The sequence below is a fragment of the Phyllobates terribilis genome, unplaced genomic scaffold (genome assembly GCF_046119375.1).
Source record: "Phyllobates terribilis strain yellow unplaced genomic scaffold, ASM4611937v1 Scaffold_1__5_contigs__length_1240528914, whole genome shotgun sequence".
NCBI lineage: Eukaryota > Metazoa > Chordata > Amphibia > Anura > Dendrobatidae > Phyllobates > Phyllobates terribilis.
Window position 1 is genome coordinate 1,120,064,361 of NW_027362761.1, and position 20,083 is coordinate 1,120,084,443.

A 20,083-nucleotide genomic window follows, 5' to 3' on the forward strand; every position below is an offset into this window, starting at 1 on the left:
TCATGTAGAGTGACTGCAGACTTGTAGCCCAAGGCTGGATAACCTCTTTAAGGTGCATTTACTCTTAACAATTATCAGAAACAAATAATTTTCCTAGGAAACGCTCATTTCCCGATAATTGGGCAGTGTAGCCAGGCTGTTAGGCACCCGACTATTGGATAAAATGCTTGCTTGTTGCATAAAATTATTTTTAAGCTTACTTAAGCATCATCATTCTCGGCAGCACATTGTAAACAGGACCTGTGCTGCAGAGAACAGTGACAGCCTATGTGCAGAATGATTTATTACTGATCATCCTGTTCACATCAAAAGTGCGGTCAGCTTGTCTAAACAGGCTATTAAATGACCTCCTATCGGCAAACATGTAGCCGATCGTAAATGCTCCAGTAAATGAGAACTGCACTTTCAGCAAACTTTGGATAAATCAAAAGTACAAGTAAATATAAGAAATATAACATATCTTATCAGAGAAATCTTCTTCTTTCTCCTCTTATGAGCCACTTCTTCCCCTCTCCCGTTTCCTCAACTCATTATTCTGAATGTTTACTGTATTGGCAACATCATAACCGCTAGTGTCTACCCACTAGCTAAGAGTCAATTGCAAATTAGTGATAGAGCCCGCAGCAGTAAAACTGGAGAAAATGGATGATGCTAAAAGCATATAATGGCCAGAAATAGTATGTTCTTCCTAATGTTCACACACATGACAGTTTATTCTGAAAATTTACTTTAAAGCTTTAAAGTTTATTTTAAACAAAATTCCTGTTAGTTATTGGATATTAATTATATTATGTCTATGGCCTGTGTATAGATCATCTAGAGATTTCCTGATCACCATGGGAGTAGCAGCTGAAATCCTCACTGTTCAGCTTCTTTCACCTCCTATAGTGGCCACTACAGGAGAGAGGTGCTATTGCAGAGAACTCATTCAAATAAATAGGCAACTGTTTAATACAGGGGTGCATAACATTTTTTAGTCCAAGGACTGCAAAAAAATGTGAAGGGGTACTTTCAGAAATGCATCACCAGAACATCAGTCAGTACATAAATACATAATCAGAACCAAGTATTTGAAAAGGATTTGGAGAGTTTCTGCCCAGATTCTGCTCCAAAAAAATCAGCATGAATACACCCAAATTTACACTGAGTTTTTAGAGCAGAAACTCAACTAAATTTACCTCATAATCTCAAAACTAAGTTTTTAGGATTTTTGAGTTTTAACATAGCCATGAAACACATTTTGGATTGCTACATGTGTACAAGACCAGAACCACTTTCAGTATATGCATGCGCAATCAGATCCACTATCAGTACTTGAATACAGCACCAGAACCACAATCATTAAATGAATACATCACTAGGACCACCGTCATTACATGTATACAGCACCAGAACCACCGTCAGTACAGGAATAAATCACCAAGCTTAGTACAGTGATCAATTGCAGTTTCAGGTCAGCCCTATATACACTTGTATCATGTGAACTTGCAACTCCCAGTATGTTCTTAACAATGGTAAGGAGATACTGGGAGTTGTTGTTACCAGCCATAATCAGATTGAAGACCATACAGGAATCACAGTACTGATGAAATGAAGTCAGTATCACAGATAAACATTTACATCCAAGTACCTTATAGGTGATTGAAGTAATTCCCTGATTGAAGTAATTCCCATCTCTTTTTTCTCCAACATTTTTGTCATAGTACAGACGCCATGATAATATTTCATCCTCACAGCTCAGCTCTCCAGACTTCCCTCTTCTCCGGTCTTCGGCATCACTTCCTGACATAATGCCATTAAAAATAAAAGTAGCATTATAATGCCTCATGACTAAAAATATCTCCCATGCTGTGCCCCTGAACCAAATTGACACTTACTATGCTTTCTGCACCAAAAGTGCCTCTCACACTGCCCTCTCCTTAATGTCCCCCCCACGCTGTCCCTCTCTATAATGTTTCCCCACACTGCTGCTGTCCATAATATCCCCCATACTGCCCCCTTCCATAAGGTCCCCCATACTACCCCTCTCTAAAATACGGTATCCCAGACATTGCCCCTCTATATAATGTCCCTCTCTCTGACTATACAATTTTTCTCCCATTGCCCCATAATGTCCCCTCACAGTAACACCACCCCCCCCACACTTATCCTTGCTATAATAGTCAAGATATTTAATCTTCAGCTCCTTCATGAAGTGAGGAAGATGAGAACTAGCATCTCCTGGTTTTCTGCGAGCTGCAAAACATCCTGTGGCAGGTCGCATGCGCTGCAGAGCAGGAATCTGCATGTAGTAATAATAATAATACTCTTTATTTATATAGCGCCAACATATTCCGCAGCGTTTTACAATTCAGAGGTTCATATACAACGGTCATAAGTAACAGTTAAAGATAATACAATAATTAAAGCAAAAATAATGACGACCTTGCTCGTAAGAGCTTACAATCTACAATGAGGTGGGGGTGACACAAAGTATAGCAGTTTATTTACAAGGATGGTCCAGCCATCATGAGGGGATGAGGGATAGATAAAGGCTGTATGAGCTCATCACCAGCCTGTTTGGAGAAGTAAGGGATGGGCTATAAGAATATAAAAGGATTTCAATTAGGGAACGTGATAGGCCGCCCTAAACAGGTGTGTTTTTAGGGAGCGCCTAAAACTGGGTATGTTGTGGTTCGTCCTAATTTCTTGGGGTAGAGCATTCCAAAGAGTAGGTGCAGCTTGGGAGAAGTCTTGGAGCCGGGAGTGGGAGGTACGGATTAGTGCGGATGTTAGTCGAAAGTCACTTGCGGAGCGTAGAGAACGGGTAGGCCGATAAACAGAAATGAGGGAAGAGATGTAGGGGGTGCCGCACGGTGGAGAGCTTTGTGGGTGAGAACAAGCAATTTAAATTGGATCCTATAATTCATGGGCAGCCAGTGCAATGACTTGCACAGAGTGAAGGAGTCTGAGTAACGGTTAGCCAAATAGATGACCCTGGCTGCAGCATTAAGGATGGACTGAAGAGGGGAAAGTCGAGTGAGGGGGAGGCCAATTAATAGAGAGTTACAGTAGACAAGGCGGGAGTGGATCAGGGCAACAGTGAGGGTTTTTGTTGTTTCCAAGGTGAGAAAGGGGCGGATTCTAGAGATGTTCTTCAGGTGCAAGCAACAAGAGCGGGCAAGAGATTGTATATGGAAGGTAAAGGAAAGATTGGTGTCAAACACAACGCCCAGACAACGCGCCTGCTGGCTCGGCGTTATTGTGGTGCCACACACGGAGAGGGAGAAGTCAGACTTAGGGAGGTGAGTAGACGGTGGGAGCAGAAGAAATTCAGTTTTGGAAAGCTTGAGTTCCAGATAGAGAGCGGACATGATGTTGGAAACTGCGGCCAGACAGTCACTGGTGTTCTGTAGTACAGCCGGGGTAAAGTCAGGGGATGAGGTGTATAGTTGTGTGTCATCAGCATAAAGATGGTACTGAAAACCAAATTTGCTGATGGTCTGTCCAATTGAGTCTGTGTAGAGAGAGAAGAGAAGATGGCCAAGGACTGAACCCTTAGGAACCCCAATAGTGAGAGGAAGGGGGGAAGAAGAGGAGCCAGCGAACAATACACTGAAAGAGTGGTCAGATAGGTAGGAGGAGAACCAGGAGAGAGCAGTGTCCTTTATGCCATTTGAGTGGAGCATAGAGAGTAGGAAGTGTCAACGGTGTCAAGCTGCAGAGAGGTCAAGAAGAATGAGCAGAGAGTAGTCACCATTACGTTTTGCTGTCAGAAGGTCATTGATTACTTTGATGAGTGCAGTTTCTGTAGAATGTAGGGGGCAGAAGCCGGACTGTGATGGGTCTAGAAGAGAGTGAGTGGAGAGGTAACTGGTAGAAGCTCTGTTTATGCTCAAAGAGGGGTTTCTGAGTAGGGGAACCTCCTTTTTGTTGTCCATATACCCTATTATAGTGCATGAAGTATAACATGGTGGTAACATACTACTTGTCACTAGACAACCCTCTAAAGCTAAGTAGGCATCCCAAAAGAAACATGCAGGAGGTATTATCATTTAGATGTCACAACAGCCTCCTTAGTTACTAAATATTTATGAAATATTAGTCTTTTTAGCAATCACAATTTGTCATCATCTATATCACAAACAACTAATTGTTTCCCATAAATCATTCTCGAATTATTGAGATCAAAATGTGCATTTTGTAACCTCGGAAAAGGCATCTGAAAAATAATGATTGTTGAGCGCATGTAACCGGCAAAAGATGTGAGTGCAAAAAAATCTGTAAGTGTGAGTGATATAGAGGCACTTGTTTATTATAGAACACATTTCAATGCAGTAATCATAAATACTGCTAAGGTTGTGCTCCGCTGAAATATGGCCTACATAGTGTTGATTGTTTGTGTTATGTGATTTGTCTGACACCCATTACATTCTGGGTAATGGCAGCTATTTGTTGCTGTGCGCAGCAGGCTCCTTTGACAAAAGAAAATAGACAGCAATAAAAACCATAGTCAGAATTTCATTCTGAGAGGAGCTTCACTGCCTATAGTTTGTGCAAGTGTGATAACAGTGTTCTGCACCGTCTTTTGTCAGTTCGCAGCCTGTAACAGTCACCTGTCTTTTCATAAATCTAGCAGTGCTGAGTAGCGGCAAACAAAACATTTTTGGGAAGGACACCCTCAAAAAATGAAGGGTCAGATCTTGACCTTTTGACATTTAAGCACTTGTACTAAAGTCTGAATCGTCTCATCTATAAGTGCACTTGGAAATTGCTCATCAAACATTTCCATCAGATGCATGGAAGAAACCTAAGGCCACGTTCCCACGATGAGTTTTTGGTGAGTTTTTATCAGGGCTGTGGAGTCAGTAGGGCAAACCTTCGACTCCCGACTCCTCAATTTTCATGACACCGACTCCAGCTCCAACTCCACGACTCTGACTCCCTCATACATGGCTCATGTTTAAGTGATACATTTACGGTAGGACACATTTTTCTCAGCTAAAAATCTAGACCCTTAGATCAGGAATAGGACAGACATTTATAGGACATTTCATAACTTTCCCAAATACTTATGAAAAAATATTCATCACAAACTGCATTGAGCTACTGTACCCAATTTATTATATATTTTAGGAGTTGGTCCATTTTATACCGACTCCAACTCCGACTCCACCAAAATGGGCACCAACTCCGACTCCACAGCCCTGGTTTTTATGCTGCTTATTTTGAAAAAAATGCAAGTATCCTATTTTACTTAATATGTGTAAAATATTAAGATTTGAGAGTCCTCAGTGTTTGATACCTTTTAATGGCTAACTGAAAAGATGGTAACAAATTGCAAGCTTTCGAGACTACTCAGGTTTCTTCATCAGGCATAGTATAACATGAAATCTGAAGAGTCACAGATTTATACACAATAGGACACAGAAATAATGCAATAGATGAGACAAGTGACTTAAAGCAGAACTTTGAGTATGGGAGAGGGACAAACAAATGTAGCCGTAAATATTGGAGCAGTTCATAGATAAGGAGTGTGAAAGTTTTATTGTTATGTGATTAAGGTCTGGTCGAGTTTGACGCACTCAGTGCTGGAATGAATGTGTCACATGGATTTATGTCATTCTACATCAACTAAGGAATGTGCTCCATAGACCTGTGGGGTCATCACAAAACTCTACCAGACCTCAGCGGAAAATCTGTGGCATCAAAAACTAACCAAAAGCTCATTGTGGGAACGTAGCCTTAAGGTGCCAAAAGCAAAGTATCCTAAGGCTCCCATACACATTAGATGCCTGTTGTCCGAACGATGCTTCCGCCAATCAATCGGCCGACATCCATCTCAGCCACTCTCCCATACACAGGAGTGCTCGTTTGGCTGAGTGCTCCTGTGTTCTCTATTAGAAAGCTGCCGACTGACACATCTTATCTCAGAGAGAACAATGAAATCGGTAGTCTGAAATCAGACACATCTGATCGACATCTCTCCTGACCATCAGTTGGCTGGCATTCCATACACATTGGACCGTTGGCAGGACACATCGATATCGGCGGGTTCGGCCAACCTTTGTCTAATGCGTATTGGGACCTTAAGCCTGAAAAATATTAGTGAAACTAGCCGGCTATCTTATCTGAATGAGGGTCTCCTAACTATCCCCCCAATAGAGGATGTTGGGGGAAAGAAAGATTGGGCTTGTAAAATTTGAGCTTCCCATATTCTTGTCCTTGGAAGATATAATCATCTATCAGAGGTGTCTGAAAGGCGCGTAATCCCATCTCCCCATTAAGAAGACATGCTTGTTCTGCTGAGTCGAATGTGCATGAGTATTGGAGGGTTGGGAGGAATAGCTGTTGGCTGAACGCTCAGCCATTGATGGTGTTTGAGCATCGTTATCATAGGGCTTGCAAAATCTGCAAAATTTTACAACTTTATGGGTTACTTTTGTAAGGAATCTGCCTACAGTCTATATGGGAAGTTAAATAATTTTACAAGGTCTGTCAACAGGGAAAAAAGATTGGGCAAGCTACATTTTTTTGCATATATATTGTATATTGAAAATTATTGCAAATGGCCTATGGGAATATATTTAATCTATCAGATAATCCGACCTGCAGACCATTGGTTATTATAACGTGTAGACCATACATGTCAAACTCCGGCCCATGGGTCAAATCTGGCCCGCAGGGTGATTATATTCACCCTGCGACACCAGAACTGCCACCCCTATGTGGGCCCATTATTCTGTATGGAGGACTATGTGGGGCCAGTTATTCTGTATGGAGGACTATGTGGGCCAAGCTATTCTGAATGGAGGACTATGTGGGGCCTATTATATTGTATGGAGGACTATGCGGGGCCCATTATACTGTATGGAGGACTATGTGATGCCCATTATTAAGTATGGAGGACTATGTGGGGCCATTATTCTGTATGGAGGACTATGTGGGGCCCATTATACTGTATGGAGGACTATGTGGGGCCCATTATTCTGTATGGAGCACAATGTGGGGCCATTATGCTGTATGGAGGACTATGTGGGGCCATTATTCTGTATGGAGGACTATGTTGGGCCATTATACTGTATGGAGGACTATTGAGGCCCATTATTCTGTATGGATGACTATGTGGGGCACATTATTCTGTATGGAGGACTATGTGATGCCCATTATTCTGTATAGAGGACTATGTGGGGCCCATTATTCTGGATGGAGGACTATGTGGGGCCATTATTTTGTATGGAGGACTATGTGGGGCCCATTATTCCATTATTCTGTATGGAGGACTATGTGGTGCCCATTATTCTTTATGAAGGACTATGTGGGGCCCATTATTCTGTATGGAGGACTATGTGGGACCCATTATACTGTTTGGAGGGCTATGTGGGGCCATTATTCTGCATGGAGGACTGTGTGGGGCCATTATTCTGTATGGAGGACTATGTGTGGCCCATTCTGTATGGATGACTATGTGGGGCCATTATTCTATGTGAAGGACTATGTGGGGCTATTATTCTGTATGGAGGACTATGTGGGGCCATTTTTCTGTATGGAGGACTGTATGGTACCCATTATTCTGTATGGAGGACTATGTGAGGCCCATTATATTGTATGGAGGACTATGTGGGGCCTGTTATTCTGTATGGAGGACTATGGGGGGCCATTATTCTGTATGGAGGACTATGTGGGGCCTGTTATACTGTATACTGGTTGGCCCGTGACTTTGTCCAAGTTTTTCATTTTGGCCCTCTGTTAGTTTGAGTTTGACATCCCTGGTGTACATGGTCAACATGAGGAAGACCCCACTGAGGAGGATGACCGTATTACTATCATGGCAATAATTTTTCCTGTAAATATTGTTCACATAGTAGCAAAACATCCTAATAATGAATTATCAGAATATTTGTATGATTGTAGACACCACAGCTGCAGTCTGGAAGTCATGCTGATCAATGCAAAATGCCTGAACTAATATACCAGACGCGGATACATTAGCGTATCTCGCACCGGCCCATGTTTAGAAGATAATATCAAGAGGTCTCAATCACTCAAACAAAACAAGGGTGCATTGTGCAATAGGATAAATGGAGTCATCTCTAGCACTTAAAAACCATGGAAACACTTTAATAGCACCAAAACAAGCTTTACCAATATGCATTTTATACTCTGAATAACTCATACTAGAAAATGATCACACAAACGATCATGGCACCTTTCCGAATTTGCAGAGATTATGCTTCAAAACACTGAGTTTATGCTTCTTAAATAATGGGTTGTACTAGTCCACCATAGTACTAGAGGAGCATCAGACTTGTAGGAGCCATTTGGACATCTCTAGTATTATGAAGTGTTTTCAGGGTAGTTATATACAGGGTTGAAATACTCACCAGAGAAGTGGTGGACTAGTAGGGACCATTAGAAGTTCTTCTGTATGTGGTGTTTTTAGGGTAGTTTTACAAAGGGTTGTGTTAGCCAGTTGCTGTACCAGACGACTACCTGTTAGATGTTCTCCTGTATGTCATGTTTTTGGGGTAGGTCTACAAAGGGTTGTATTAGCCAATTGCTGTACCAAACGACTACCTGTTAGACGTTCTCCTGTATGTCGTGTTTTTGGGATAGGTCTACAAAGGGTTGCATTAGCCAATTGCTGTACCAGACAACTACCTATTAGCAGGATCCATTAGATCTTCTCCTGTATGTCGTGTTTTTGGGGTAAGTCTACAAAGGGTTGCATTAGCCAACCACAGTTCCAGAGGAGTATCAGACTAGTAGGGACCATTAGAAGTTGTCCTTTTTTTGAGACAGGTCTTTAAAAGGTTATATTTGCCAACCTCACTTACCAGAGGAGTATCAGACTAGTGGGAACCTTTAGAAGTTCTTCTGTATGTTTCGTTTTTGGTTTTGGTTTGTAAAGTGTAGTATTAGCCAAGCACAATGCTAGTACCAGTATTAACCAACCACCAGTACCACAGGCTAGAAGGAATCATTACATTTCTTCTGTAGTTAGTATTTTTAGGTTAAGCCTGTAGAGGGGTGTATTAGACAATCACAGTACCAAAGGAGTATCAGACTAGTAGGAATCAGTTTGATTTCTTTGTATATACTAATTTAGGGTAGGTCTGTACAGGGTTGTATTAGGTAACGACACTACCTGATGAGTTGAAAGCACTGGAAATTTTCCTTATACCGTATTTTTAAAAGGAATCTGTCAGCAGGTTTTTGCTATGAAATGTGAGAGCAGCATGATGTAGAGGCAGAGAGCCTGATTCCAGCGATGTGTCACTTACTGGGCAGCTTGATGCAGTTTTGATGAAATCCCTGTTTTCTCTGCTGTAGTTGTAGCAGTGCTATAATGCTGGGCTGTGTATAACCCCGCCCACACCACTGATTGGCAGCTTTCTGGCAAGCTGCCAATCAGTGACCGGGTTACATAGATTATCTTGACTGCCTGGCACGTAAGACCTAGTTCGGCAATGATAATCTCCTGATGATAAAACACTGATTGTATTGAAACTACAGCAAGATGCTAAACGAGTGACACATCTCTGGAATCAGGCACCCTGTCCCTGCATTGTGCTGTTCTCAGATTAAATATAAAAAACCTACTGACAGATTACCTTTCAGGTAGATATTTACAGGGTTGGACAGTCCTACCAGCCTACCAGAGCAGTGTCAGACTAGTAGGATCCATGGGGAGTTCTCCTTTAGGTAATGTTTTTAGGTGAGGTCTATAAAGGGTTGAAATGTTCCATCAACATTAGTTACTGATTAGTAGGACTTACAGAGTGTTTCCAGTTTGTGGGGATTTCAGGGAAGGATTGGAGTGGCCAACCACAGTACCAGTGAAGTCCACGTTGTGTCCAGATTATCACTCAGCAGTGAACCCCAAATGTCCATCAGAAGGCCCCCTTTGGAGTTCCTTGTAAATAACATTTTGCTGCTATGGACAATTCTTATGACTTAGATTTATAAATATACTTTTAGAATATATTGATGATGTGATCTCTATGTACCATGATAACCAGAGCTCCATAACCATGGAGCACCAGAGCAACATTGGCAATAGGAGTTTCAATCCATCGTGACCACTTTCAGGAACATTTACAATATGATCTGTAGTTTTCTCTTTATTTCAGTCTCCATTTCTTCATCCAAATGTATCACTTAATTGCACTCAAATCTAAATGGACTCCTCTTTGTCCCATAGCAGTTAAACCCTAGCACCCTAGTGAGGAGGGGACATGTCATGTATACAGTAGACTGATCGCTGGCCTTCAAAATGATTTCCTTTACTGGGCACAAGGTATCTCACTGCTCTATAACTAACGATGATGCTGATATTTTGCTTGGTTCAGAAAATAGATTGTGGACGTGATAGGGTGAATTGAATCTGGTGACACTTTTCCCTGCATCACTCTTCTACTTCTCGAGTATTTTTAGATTCTTTTTGTCATTTCATTTTTAATGAAGTTTTTCATTAAAAACATCAGGATATAATTATGCTCTTTTAATATCAATAGCCTGGTGCGTCTGTACACATAATTACTTATTAGTACTAATTATAATTGTTTTTTGCTTTTTTTCATTTGGAAAGAGATGCACAGAAAGTAAATGGAGAAAATCATATTATTTACATCCCCTATAGCTAATGATTTCACATTATTACTTCTCGTTTTGCATTTTAATTGAGCAAATTACATAAGTTGAGTAAAATTAAACCCCATCTCGTCGCCTCGCTGGATACTTGGTTTTTCATTGTTAGTGAGTTGCTTCATTTTTTGTTACACAAATATTTGTGTTAATCATAGGCAGGAAATAATAATGAACTATAGTGTAATGATATTGAGCTTCTTCCATATAATTTTGTGCATGATGTATTAGTACATAGTAATGTATATATAGTAGCTTAACATAGAGAACTATAAATCTCCTGGTATGTAAAGCTACCAATACATTTTAAGTAGTTATGAGCCAATTGATCTTTAAAGGGGTTGGCCACTACTTTTTTTGCTGATGGCCTATCCTTTAGGATAAGCCATCAATATCTGATCGGTGGATCACAGATGCTGACGGAGTACAACAGCCCCGTGAAAATTATAGGTATTGCAAATCCACCACCTATTGATATGCAGTACCCGGTTGCGGCCAAAATACAAATTAAGGAGCTTCTGTGTTCCGAGAATTTCTGGCCACTGCTGGTAACAGTTGATTAGCGGGGATGCCACCACTGATCAGATGCTGATGACCTATCCCAAGAATAGGCCATCAATAAAAAAGTAGTAGCCAACCTCTTTAAGCTGACAACTGTTCCCCTGGACTTTCCCATACACATGGATGCTCAGTTCTGTTGAGCATGCATCTGTTTTTCAAAAGGAGAGGGCAGTATGTAGCTGCCAGCTACTTTGATGTTAGATTGTCTACTGTTAGAATAAAAGAAAAAGACATTGAGAAATTCAACATGTCCAACCTTTTTTTTTTCTCGCTATCAAGAAAGATTTTAGACACCCTTACATGCATTAAATAATTGTTGGTCCCACTGAAATTGTCCGGTTCGGCTAATGTGCATGGCCACATTTTAGGGACCATATCCAACCTTTATTAGCAACATGGCAGATCTATTTGTTTCATTGGTTATAAATGATGGAAACACTAGAATAGCTAGTGAGAGTATAAATTATTTCTTTTTTTCTTTATTTTAGGACTAACCCCACCAACAACCCCACCTCATAAAGCCAACCAAGATAACCCATTTAGGACTTCTCCAAAGCCGAAGTCTTCTTGTAAGTCTGGTGTGCCACCCGCTAAGAAATCTCGTTACATTGAGTCTTCCAGCATCCAAGTTATTAACTCAAAAAAGGGTCCTGAACAATCCGAACTGTACGCACAGCTTAGCAAAACCTCTGTGGTCATTGGACAAGAAGAGAAAAAGGGGAAGCGACCTAGTTTACGGCTTTTTGGAGACCATGACTACTGTCAGTTTATGAATTCAAAATCAGAAATACATATTAGCTTATCACAAGATTTACAGGCCTCAAGACAACTTGAATGTAAAGATTCCCTGCCTGGGAAAAAATCACAAGTCTGTTCATTAAAAAATAAAGAGGAAAGTCCAAAAGACAGTTTTGAGGGAACCATGACAAGTTCTCAGAACAGCAGTCGCAAACCACTGCAAGACCAGGAAATCCGTGCAGAACTCAATAAGCACTTTGGAGACCCAACCCAAGCGGTTTATGAAGACGAAAACAAAAACAGTGACCTGGGAAACCATGATTACAATGATGATCAGTTCTCTAGACTACCTATGTTTTTAACGTCTGGACTGGGTATGGATAGCTTGTTTGATGACAGCGAGGATGAGAATGATAAACTGTGTTATTCCTGGGATGGAATGCAATCCTATTCATTATTTGATGTATCACCATCTTGTTCATCCTTCAATTCTCCAAGCAGATATTCTGTATCCCCACCAACATTATTTTCACAAAGGTCACAAAGGATTTGTTCTCGATCAAGGTCTAGATCTTTTTCTCAACATAGATCATGTTCACAGTCTCCATATTCACGTTCAAGATCCAGATCACCATCAAGCAGATCTTCATCAGGGTAGGTAAAAAGTAATGATATGAACAATTTCATTAGCCCCATGATGTCCCAGTAAAAATCTTGGACACATATAGAGGTGTTTAGCTCTTGTACCGATATAAAAAAGACAAGAAGAATAAAAATGTGTGGCAATCATGTTGTCGTGACCCAACTTTATAGTGATGTTAAATTCACTGACCATTAAGTTGGAGACAAGAGTGAGTTTTAAAGATGTGTCCTTTCTTAATTCTTCTCTTAGCCTGGACATATCCTGCAATGAGATGACCAGCTGTGGAATGAAACCATGATTTTGTGATACATTTTCTCAAGAGATGTACAGTGCCTTGAAAAAATATTCATACCCTGTGACCTTTTCCACATTTTTCTAAATTACACCCATAAATGTAAATGTATTTTTATTGGGATTTTATGTGATACACCAACACTAAGTAGTCAGTATTTGTGAAATGTAAAGGAAATGATACATGGTTTTCTAAATATTTAAAAAATATAAATCTGAAAATTGGAATATGCATTTGTATTCAGCCCCCAGAGTGAATACTTTATAGGACCACCTTTCGCTGCAGTTACTGCTGCAAGTCTTTTGAGGTCTGTCTCTACCAGCTTTGCACACCTAGAGGCTGAAATTTTTGCCCATTCTTCTTTGAAAACTATCTCTAGCTCAGTGAGATTGGATGGAGGCGTCTGTGAGCAGCAATTGTCAAGTCTTGTCACAGATTCTCAATGGGATGTTGGTCTGGACTTTAACTGTGCCATTCAAAAACATGGATGTGCTTTGATCTAAACCACTGAATTGTAGCTCTGGCAGTGTGTTTAGGGTCGTTGTCCTGCTGGAAGGTAAACCTATGCCTCAGTCTCAATTTTTTTGCAACTTCTAACAGGTTTTCCTCCAGGATTTCCCTGTTGTTAGCTCCATCCATTTTCCCACCAAAACTGACTTGTTTCTCTGTCCCTGTTAAAGAAAATCATCCTGACATTATGATGCCACCACCATGTTTGACCGCATTTTGCATTTAGCCCAAAATGTTCTACTTTGGTCTCATCTGACCAGAGCACCTTCATCCAAATGCTAGCTGTCTCCCCAAATGGCTTTTTGCAAACTGCAAACAGGACTCCTTATAGCTTGCTTTCAAAAATTGTTTTCTTCTTGCCAATCTTTCATAAAGGCCAGATCTGTAGAGTATTTGACTAATAGTTGTCCTGTGGGCAGATTCTCCCACCTGAGCTGGGGATCTCAGCTCCTTCAGGGTGACTGTGGGCCTCTTGGCTGCTTCACTAATTAGCGCTCTTCTTGCTTGAGATGTCGGTTTAGGTGGACGGCCATATCTTGGTAGGTCTGCAGTTGAGCCATACTCTTTCCATATTTGGAAGATGAATTGAACAGTGTTCCGTGAAATGTTCAGAGCCTGGGCTATTTTTTTTATAACCTAACCCTGCTTTGCTCCTCTCCAAAACTTTATCCCTGATCTGTCTCGTGTGTTCCTTGATTTTCATGATGCCTTTTGATCCCTAATGTTCTCAAACAAACCTTCACAGAACAGCTATAGTTATACTAGGAATAAATACAGGTAGACTGAATTTACAAATTATGTGATTTCTGGAAGATTTTATTTAGGGGTATCATGCTACAGGGGGCTGAATACTTTTTCAGATTCATATTTTTAAAATATTTAGAAAACCCTGTATCAATTCCTTTACATTTCACAAATACTTGATACTTTGTGTTGGTATATCACATAAAATCCCAATAAAATGAATTTCAGTTTGTGAATGTAATGTGAAAAAATGTGGAAAATTTCTGGTGTCATAATGTATTGAACTTGTGATGTTCAATTGGAGTCATTAACGCATTTTGAGAAAAAGTAAGGGTGGGCATATCTGTTTTTTACCTGGCCAGTAATGTATGGCCACCAAGATTGTAATCTTTATATTGATTTATCTGTAACAATGAGAGATATTATCAGCTACTGACAATTATTTGATTTCAGAGGCCAACCAAACACTTCACATCTTTTTTTAGTTTTTTTTTTAGTATTTCTTCTCTTGAGCATTGTCTACTGACAAGAACATTTAACTCACTATTTATTGCTTTAGAGGAAAGAGTGCAAAAGAGTGTTGGTTTTTCAGATCTCGATGTCATGGCCAGCCCAAGGGCTTGGTCAAAATGTCAACTGTCTTGGGAAAAACTAGATTATGTTGAAGGCCAACATTAAAAACAACTTTTTTTGAACTCCTAGTGAGTATTGTGTCAACTATACCTAAAATGCTATGTACTGTCATGCTTGTCCAACACGGAGCATTCATTGCCTTATATTTGATAGCTGCATACAGGAAAGCTGTTTTACAATGGGTTTGCTGTTAAAAAGATTTAAAAAAATTGGCATTGTTGATTATAGCAGCCAATTAGACTTCTATAGCTTTCATACATCTGGGACCTGATTGGCTTTGCAACTGTAAGGCTGTGTGCCCACAATGCGGATTTAATGTGTTTCCGCCAAGGAAACGCATTAAAATCGCTTGTTAAGTTGTCTACCATGTTTCCCAATGATAATCCGCATGTGCTATGCACATGCTGCAGAAATTTCCGCTGCGGATTATCATTGCGGAAAAATCCGCAGCACAACCATTTATTGTGCGATTTTGCTGCAAAATCGCCGCCATTGACTTGCATTGAACCGCATTGACTCCGCATTGTATACATGCGAATGTTATGCGGTTCAATGCGCGGATGGTACCCTGGTCTGGAGAAGAGGAGACTCTCATCAGATCCGGGTACCATGGTACCTGCAAGTTAAAAAAGAATTATAAAGTAAAAAAATAAAATATTCATATTCACCTCTCCGGTGGACCCCGGTCTGCTCCCAGCGGCGTCCTCTCTCCTCGGCGTCCCGCGGGGTTCTGCCAGGACCTGCGTTGATGTCATTTAGTCAGCTGTTGGTCACGCGACCGCTGACGTCAGCGGTCAGGTGATGGTCGCGTGACCATCAGCTGACTAAATGACGTCACCGCAGGTCCTGGAGGAAAACCGCAGGCCACCGAGGAGAGAGGACGCGGCCGGGAGGAGACTGGGGGCCGCCGGAGAGGTGAGTATGAATATTTTATTTTTTACTTTATAATTCTATTTTTTTTTACTATAGGTGCAGTATTTTAAGCAGAAATCTCGGTCACACAATATAAATCCATGCCAGTTGCATGGATTTATATTGTGTAGCCAACTTGTCAAGCCCTTGTCAAGTGATGCTCAAAATCGCTTGGAAAAGCGCTTGAAAAAATGCATGCGAAAACGCATGTAAAAACGCTTCTCCCTGGCAGAAAAAACGCGTGTAAAATCTGCATGCGTTTTTTCTGCCAGGGAGAGGAAAAAACGCTCAGGAAATTTCTGCTTAAAATCTGCATCGTGGGCACATACCCTTAGCCTTAAAGAGGTTCTCTACAAGACTAAGCCAGATTGTTGCTGAGACCCGTAAACGAAAGGGTCTTAAAGAGGGTGTTCCTGCCAACTTCCTGAACAAGCTGTGAGCTCTGTACACACTTTCTGAATCTGATGGACTTGACAACATTAAGAAGTTTTCTCGGCTGAAAAGAAAAGTCTGTAGTCACTCTAAATGACAGCAGACTGCTGAATCGTGACATGTGTACTTTTTTGCTATTCCCCTGAAGTCTCGGAGACTACGTGTATGCGATTTGGATAAGTGCCGACTAGATTCTCCCACGCTTTTGTGATTAGAACATTATTTATTATTATTAAGACATGAATTAAACAAAGTGTGGCGTCACATCCCTGTTTCGCCCCAGTTCTGCCCATTTTGGAGGAGCTGGGTGAAACTCACTTGAAAACTCCAAAAGTCGCAAAATTTTTGTACAACCTCAAGTTGCACAAAAAATTATGAGTTGCCAATATGTTTTACACCAGATTTCTGGCAAAAACACTTTGTTGAATCAGGACATATGGTTTTCTTTTAAGTTTTCTTTGCAGAATTTGTATATTTTTGAAAATGTCTGTTTTTTTTTAGGTTAATTTATATTTTTGTGGATTTTTATTTTAGGGCTTTTCTCAGAAGGCCAGCTTCAGTTATAGGCTGAGTATAGGCTTTAGTCAACAGTTTGACATCCAGATAATGTATATTGTATTTATCACACAGATGTATGATGCTGTCCTTCAGAATTTCAGCTTTTCCCAATCAGTCTTGAAGTAGCAGAGAGCACTTATTCATTAAGCCTTAATGATTAACCCTTGTGATAAAATTACGGACCTGTAACGCATTCCCCTAAACGTAGTGTCAGTTCCTTCTTTATAAATGACTAAGATAGCGTTAGGAAAGCTAAAGAATGCGCTGGTGAGAATATATGGCACGCACATGGGTTTATTAAGTAGAATCTAAACGATAACGGGAACAATATACTTATTTTAATCAATCAAAGCTATTGATTTCACGCATGCTTTGTCCAATATATAAAAAAAGATAAAGAATTGGAATAAGATATAAGCGTATGAGAGCAGTCAGCCTTAGATTGTGTAACGGCTCACCGGAGCAGAATCTACGTCAGACGCGTTTCCTTGAAGCATACATTCTGCAGGTCACTGAACTCAGCGGGGCTCACACGGAATTAACAGGCATTAATTAATTAAACATTCCGATTGATCTGGCCGGGAAATTCTAATTCTCTGCGGGATATGATAGACCATTCCCTATGATGCTGTAAAACCTTTTTTTTATTTCTTGCTCCCTTTTATCTCCCCTATTTTTTAGCTTTACTCTTTGCTTACTTTTCTCATAGTCACATCGGTTTTGCAACATTTTGAAAATTTTTGCAATGAAATGTGAGATTACACTTTCTATATTAGATATTGAATGGTGATACTGAGTATATTTCAAAAACAGTTCATTTTCTTGTTTAATTACATTTTTACTATTTTTTTGGGACAGCAATAGCAGTATATCATTTACCTGAAGGGGCAGCAAATTATGGTAAAATTTAGTTTTTTTTTAAGACCTTAAAACAAGGGATAGAAAAACAGGGATGCTTTCCTTCCTGCATCAGTTATTGGGTTGTGTTCAAGTCTAGCTCTACAGAAGTGGGCTGCAATACCACACACAACCTGTGGATAAATGTGGCACTGTTTTGGGGAAGACAGCTAGCATGTTTATCCAATTTTGAACAACCCTTTTGAAAGGATTGCTCCATTAGCGACAACCCGATTACAATAGGGAACCACAGCTGCAGTTTACAGCTCTTTGTAACATCTGGCTTTCAAGACCCTTGGAAAATATCTGATTTTTTTTCAGAGCAGTTGCTGTTGTTATTAACTTTAACCTGGGAAAATGTAGCATTAGATGGTGTCCATTTGGATACATGACTGTCTTTACAATGCATAAATGGTTTGAGTCTGCTTAAAAAGGTTGTCCACTACTTTTACATTGATGACCTATCTTAAGGATAGGTCATCAATGTCTGATCGACCGGGGTCAGACACCCAACACCCTCGTCGATCAGCTATTATTGATGTCGGCGGTGCCAACCGCAGGCCAAATATACTCACTTGCGGAGCTGACCATCTTCTTGTAGTGGCCGCGGCTTGGTACTGCACATCCGCCTCCTATTCAAATCAATAGTAGGTGGATATGTAGTACCCTGCCACTATCAGAAGATGGCCAGCTCCGCATAAAAGCAATTCCGGCCGGCAGAACTGATGACAGTTGATCAACGGGGGTGCCGGGTGTTGGACCCTTTGCCGATCACACACTGTTGTCTTATCCTAAGAATAGGGCATCAATAAAAAAAGTAGTGGAAAACCTCTTTAAGCAAGACCAAATGGTTTTTAGTGGCTTTCCACATTGAAAGACGCCCCTCTATGATGTCCATAAACCCTATTGACAAAATGGACAGGCCCCAGTTGGAAACCCCTATAAAGAGGACCTTTCACCAAGTCAGTAGTGGCCAGATTTTGCTTTTATTTTATTTCCTCTGCTCTCCTAGTTTTTTTTATGGTCTTTACCTGGGGGGCATTGCTCACAGGATAATAGGGCAACATAAAGACACACCCCCATGGAATCCTGTGAGCTTTGCCCCCTTGGGAAAGACCATGAAAATTAGAACTAAATAAAAAGACCCCTATCTCTGGAAACATGGCTGATTCAAAAAGAAAAAGTAAAAAATGGAAGAGCGGGAATATAATAAAAACAAAAACTGGCCACTTTTAACCTGGTGACAAGTCCTCTTTACACAAAGTATCAACCTAAATTAGAGTTTGGTGAACTTGGTTGGAACAAGACTCACAAACTGAAAACATATGTATATTGTTGGTATGTAAATAAGACTCTCTAATGCCACCTTTAGGTAGCCACATAGTAAGTCATTGTCTGACTTATTGAAGCCTTGAAATATGATTAGGGAATCAGCCAAACAAAACAAAGCTTTTTAGTATCCAAAATTATATTTTAAGGCTTAATAGGAGGTCAGACTTACAGGGTAGTTACCAATAGTTTGCACCGGAGAGCCAGTTTTTTGGAGGAGAGCTACTTTGAATATTTTTCCCAGTAGCATTGCCTGTAAGACTTCCTACATCATCCCAATGACAACAAATATACTTTCAGTAGAAGAAATAAGTGGCACTCACCTTAGAAATGATTTCACATCTGGCCAGATGAAGCACTAGTTACATTGCGAAACAGCCATTGCCCCCTTGATGCAGCCTGTATGCGCAACCCACAAACACCACTTTTCGTGTTGATAGAATAAAGCAATATGCAGCAACACATCAAGAGTGAGTGCTGCTTATTTATTTTACTGGAAGTATTGTGTACATATGACGCTCATTGCACGTTGTGCACCATCCGAAGGTTGGGAGTCTGGTGACCCCGTTACAGTGTGACAGTTCTCTGACACAGTCGTAATACGCTTGTGCCAGCTCTTTTTCCATTGCAATCACAACCAATATCCTCCTAAAACGCTATTTTTGGTATCTATGAAACAAATGTTTAGCAGAAGAGGCATTAATGTGTCAGTTGAAGGCAGTGTGGGGAGAAATATACATAGTAGAAAGTGACATGTGATTTATCTTGATTGCTACGGAATTATGATGGGCTTCTGCTTGCAGAATGAGCAACCTCCATCTGCTGAACAAAACTGGGTATTTTACTCTATATGCTAGCATATATTTATTTGAAGAAATTTTTTGACATGTAGATTAGGGCATCTGATACATGGCCCACTTTTGTCAGTCATTTGGTGGATGCAATTGGGTCTACTAGGTCTGCAGCAACAAAGTATCTTACTGATATGTCAGTATGGAAGAAACCTGTCCTGTTGAGATCTTCCTTTGCCAGGCTGCTATTTAGTTTCCTTTTTACTACGACATTGAATTATATCTGAATCTTCCTTTTCTTTAAGGTCTTACTGCTGTTACGAAACAGATCATTGTAAACAGAACTCTCCAGTGTATGAACGATCTAGATCAAGGTCACCATACAGTCGTAGACCAAGGTAGGAAGCTCCACCAGGC

The 20,083-nt window shown here is 40.5% G+C and overlaps 1 protein-coding gene across 3 annotated transcripts in view; it reads left to right on the forward strand.

Moving 5' to 3' along the window:
* Window positions 1-20,083, forward strand: part of PPARGC1A (PPARG coactivator 1 alpha) — a 153,966-nt gene that overhangs the window by 107,856 nt on the left and 26,027 nt on the right. For all 3 annotated transcript variants that reach the window (XM_073646781.1, XM_073646790.1, XM_073646797.1), the window contains 2 exons: window positions 11,676-12,579; window positions 19,972-20,064. In XM_073646781.1, coding sequence (XP_073502882.1) covers window positions 11,676-12,579; window positions 19,972-20,064 — 997 coding nt within the window. The remainder of the gene's footprint in view (window positions 1-11,675; window positions 12,580-19,971; window positions 20,065-20,083) is intronic.